This window comes from Pterocles gutturalis, unplaced genomic scaffold (assembly GCF_000699245.1).
Source record: "Pterocles gutturalis isolate BGI_N339 unplaced genomic scaffold, ASM69924v1 scaffold22164, whole genome shotgun sequence".
NCBI lineage: Eukaryota > Metazoa > Chordata > Aves > Pterocliformes > Pteroclidae > Pterocles > Pterocles gutturalis.
In genome coordinates, this window is record NW_010136325.1 from 23,495 (window position 1) to 28,593 (window position 5,099).

General features: G+C 35.0%; 1 protein-coding gene across 1 annotated transcript in view; it reads right to left on the reverse strand.

The window, feature by feature from the left end:
* Positions 1-2,079, reverse strand: part of LOC104468213 (transportin-1-like) — a gene marked incomplete at both ends in the record, with an annotated part of 24,663 nt that extends 22,584 nt beyond the window's left edge. The window contains one exon of the mRNA XM_010082268.1: positions 1,991-2,079. Within this exon, the coding sequence (XP_010080570.1) occupies positions 1,991-2,079 (89 nt within the window). The remainder of the gene's footprint in view (positions 1-1,990) is intronic.
* Between the last annotated feature and the right edge of the window lie 3,020 nt (positions 2,080-5,099).

The window sequence follows — 5,099 nt, forward strand, 5'->3', positions numbered from 1 at the left end:
CATAAAGTTTACTGAGGTATCTTAGAGGCAGGCCTCAGTGAAACAGACAGCTTTGCAAGCAAAGTAATTTGCTTGCAAATAAAATTTTGCTTGCAGTTATTTATTTGCCTGCAGAGGTGTAAGACTCAGGCCAAAGATAATTTGGTGCAACCTCACTACAGTAAAATAAGGGTATTTAACACACATTTCAGTCAACCTTTACAGAATTCCCACATTCAGGAGCTGTCACCTAAATATATCCTTAAGCACGGTCTTCTCAGCAGCATTTTCAACAGTGGCAAAAAACAAATCAAAGGTTAGTTCCACCTGCTATGAAAACAAGCTCTTTTTCTCATGCACTAACTGTCAAAACAGTCTCACAAAATACTTGGTGTACCTATGAGAGGTATCACTGCAGTCTCATCCCAAAAACCTCTTCTCAGAAGTTAACTTGCAACTTCTCCTCAACTTGCTTGCCCCCTCAACCCACCAGATCCTTTTTTTTTCCTCAGATAAAACAGCTTTATAGAGCCACTTTGCAAGAGTTAGCATCTCCTACTCTTCATCTAATTCCAAACAAATTGAAGTGTGTAAACATTAAGAAGGGTAAAAGACAACTGTCAGATAATCCAAGGAGATCTCCTGGGAAAAGAGATTCTGACACATTGCTAAACACACATCTGTATCTAGAACCTCAAGCTCAAGTGGTGAACTGAATGAAGAAGGGGAAATTAAAAAGTGTTAGAAAACAAACTTGGGGGAAAAAATGTGGAACAACCTTCTCATCACACCCTTTGAACAAACTCCAGATCCAACTACTAGACTCACTCTGCTTTTCATTTTTCTGTTAATGGTATAAAGCACATGGTGTACCTATAGCAGCACCTTGCTCAAAAATTTAATATCCTGGCTGATTCAGGTCTTGAAAGCTCTCTGTCTCAAACTTGATGTATTCCCCCAAGTCCTCACAGATGATCAGGAGACTTCCTACACGGAATGCACAAAAACATTGGGATATACTCCAGGTTTCAAATATGAAAATATATTTTCTTCCTCCTCTCTGTTTCCTTCCTCTCAAAGTAAGCTGACAGCAACAACCAAAATACTAGTCAAAATTTAAATGCTCTTGCTGATTTTTTCAACGTTACAGGACCATATGCAAGTAAAATCTAATTTAAAGTGAAAAAAGCAAAATCCAGAAAACCAGAGGTGAAACACTAGAAGGCAGAAAAAGCATTGGTAGCAGGACGGTAAGGAAAAAAAACCCCAGAAAATAATCCAAACAATTAAACACATTAATTACAAGGAAATTTAAAGAAGACAGGTCTGTAAAAACAGTTCTTGAAAAACATTTCTTTCACTGTCAAAGACCTCACAAACCAGTAACTTAAGCATTCTATAGAGACAATCTTTCAAACATGCTGATCATTACTAAGCAATTGTCTGAATTTACCAATTAGCAGAGCCTACACAGTATGCCACACAGTTTGTACTAACATCCATAAGAATAAGACAACAGTAAGTAGCCAGTTGATTTCTCACTGCCTTTTACTAGAATTAAGACTTCTAGAATGAAGATTCTGACAGACATCTTCGGACAACTCTATTATGTGATATTCAAAATATTTAACAGTCTCACTACTAGGGAAATCATTATCCTAACTTAATTTAGCAGCATGTTTTATAATGTGTTTAGTCATGATTCATGAAAGCTATTCCACACTTTCACTGCAGTCTAATAGAGGTACGACACTCCAAAACTTCTGGGAAGAGTCTGTAGGACATTTAGAATGGAATCTATTCCAAGGCTGAAACTACAAGCACTATTAAGTTATCAGATTTTTTCCACAAACTCCTGAGAGGATAAATGAGTTCTACGTTACTATGGAGCTCAACCAACAAGCAAACTGACTACAACTATGAGCTTCCGATTTCCTTCAACCTAAGTATTTTTTTTTAAAAAGGCAAAAAAAAAAAGTAGAATAAAACAGTAAGTATCTCAAGAACTTACCTTCAGACTTCAACTTCGTAAGAACAAAAATCAAGTAGTTGTTGAAATCTGGATACTGATTAAGTTGTTCAAGTTTCTGAAGATGGAAACTGTTAAGGAAAGTTGAATCTTCATACATAGCATTTATAGCTTTCTGGATACAAAGATTATTAAGTGACTTATGTACTGTTGTGTCACTTCAACCAGCTGTGACTATAAGCTCACAATGTACAGATTACAGACAATCTAAAAACAGTTTCTGTAATTTTCTTACTGAAGAAATAGATTTTGGTTATGTTGAAATCTGGAAAAACAAACAAACAAACAAACAAACAAACAAAAAACCCCCCCCCAAAAAATCAAAAAACAAAAACCCCCCAAAAAACCAAAAAACCCAACAAAACCCCCCCCCAAAAAACAAAAAAACCCAAAAAACACCCAAAAAAAACCACACAAAAAACCCAAAAAAACAGGGACAGACACAGAAATTAAGAGATCCTTAAAAATATTTGTAAAGCCACTAAAAAACACTTCCCCAGCACACTTTTGGATTTCAGTATTTACACTTAGAAGCTTGCCAAACCTAAGGAATCCACTGAGACACAATCCCATAATACATCTTTTTCTGCTCCACAATAAAGAAAAGCATTTCAGCATTAAAATACAACGGCTATAATTTTGATAAGCTACTCATTTTAATATTAGACGTATAGTTCTTTATGTTCCTAACTAGTCACAGCCTGAACTTTCAGCAATGAGAACCTGTTTAACTGTAAATGCACAGATAGCTGTACCAAGTTCATGCTTATCCACAGTCTCATTAAAACAAAACCCCAAACAACAAAATTCTCTTTAACGGCAGGAAGAATTATTATGTTTCTGAATAGCTGTGAAGGTATGTAGTTGTTTTTCCTAAAATTTGTCATTACTTCTACCTCAAATTGCCCAGTGTTCTGCCACTGCTTGGCTAGAGCAGTAATATGGCATTCTCCTTGTATCCTGTTCTCACATCCTGGTACTAATAGGTATTCTGCTCAACAATAATATTTTAAGGCAGTGCAGTGTCACCTCTAAGTTACTAAACCTACTAGATACCATCAGTACAGCAAACAAGAATTTAACAAAAAATGATTTTTAGAAAAAGTAAAATTATTTGGTCTATAGGCATTTACTTTATTTGCTGTTTAGCTAAATCTCTAAGCATTCAAATCTAGCTAAACCCTAGCTAAATACATGTATGTTAGGACTTGATGGCCCAGTAAAGCCCTTTCAGTTTTAAAGGATTCATTTCCTTCAAATGACCAACCGCCAGTATGTCAAACACAAACTACGACACTTCATTTTTAGATATATAGACAGTTTGCATCAAGTAGTAACCTTGTTAGAGAAGCCTGCCCTCTTTCCACTTAATGAGAGCAAAGCGTATTTATCACAGCCACAAGCTCCTTTGCTGTGAAACTCATAGGAGATGAAATGTAAGCAGAAGGACAGTCAGAGCAAGTGAAAATAATATAGAAAATTCTCCATGGCCTCTAGAAATGAAAAATCGCACATCTAAAGACCATTGTCAAAGGTGCCAAGCCAAAGAGCTCTTTCAGGAACAGCCAAGAAACAGGGTAGCATGTTTCAAGATTTTTTTCTTCTTCTCTGAGCTTCACAAACATAATCACCAAAACAGTCAGCTGAACATTACTAACAACTATGAATTCCAGTGGATCAAGGAGGAAACAGTGGAAGTGAACAGAAAGAACTGAAAGACCAGTATTTAATATAAACTTAATAAGAAAACACTTAATTAGTCTATGAATCAAAGAACAGCTTATAGGTCATATTTGCTTAACAACTTCTTCACCCCCTTCAACTTTTTTTTTTTTTTTTTTTTACTCCAAGTAACTTCTAATATATTCATTTGAAAAATATCTGAAGCCTTAGCAGTTCATAACTTTGTTAACAAAGGTTTTGGCTAGCCTATACTCCCCACTTTTTTATATTTGAGTTCTAAGCAGCCAAATGTGCCAATACAGTGTCATAAAGAAAGAGCATGACAGAATCAACACACTGATAACCTTGCAAAAAAATTATGGTCTGAAAGTACTTTAAAACTGAAGCCATTAATAGCACTCTGCTTGGACATGTTACTAAACAGCATTCTACAAGACAACAGCCACCACAGTTTTTTTGTGGCAACAGTCTCAAAAGATATATATAAGTTTTTTTTGTTATAGGACATGGCCTGTCAAGTGTTTTAGAACATTTTCCCAAGCTGATGTATAATACAATGATAAAAATATTCCACTTCTTAATTTATCTCAGCCCAGCAGGGAGCTAGCACTACCATTTAAAAAGAATTTCAAATATCAGTTAACAGCACTTCTGTTCAGTCAATTTCAAATAATCTTCAAGACAGATAGCATCAGCTATATTGCCCATCCCAGACATATGCTGCTATTTTTCAACCAACAAACAAACTAGACACTGTTAAGCTATTTGAAGCAGTTTTAAAATGTAACTTTACATTAAAGCTACACTATAAACACTGTTGCTATAAAGACTTCTGTATTTTAAATACTAAAGAGGACCAGTTTAAGTTTGGGGCATTTATCAGAACACTTTAATTAGTCAGACACTTCTGTTTACGATTTTTCAAAGGAAGCAATAGCAACTTAAAAATCTGAAACATAGCTTCAAGAATACGAGGATCAAGATGAAAGCCACCTTCACCTTTCAGATAAGCACAGAAGCCTTCCTAAGCTTGACCACATCTGTTACAAAAGCTTAGAAGTGGAACAAATTTGTCTCCAATCTAAACTCATAAAATAACATAAATATATATATATATGGACATATATATGCTCTTGCTTACAGTAATAAATTCTGATGCTTTATCTGAAGACCTTCAAGCAAATGCCTTAAACAAAATATAATCAAGATTATAAACTATCATCCTTCACATAACTTCAGGACTTCAGGACATTTCAAAGCACTTATATGGCTAGCTCAAAGAGCAGGAGACAGAAGATGAGGGTTTTATTTTTCAATACCTGGGCTTCTATTAGTCTTAATTTAAGATCTTACTCTCGCAATCTTTGTTCCTTAAAACCTTACTATTTAATCACTTCTAAAATTAAGA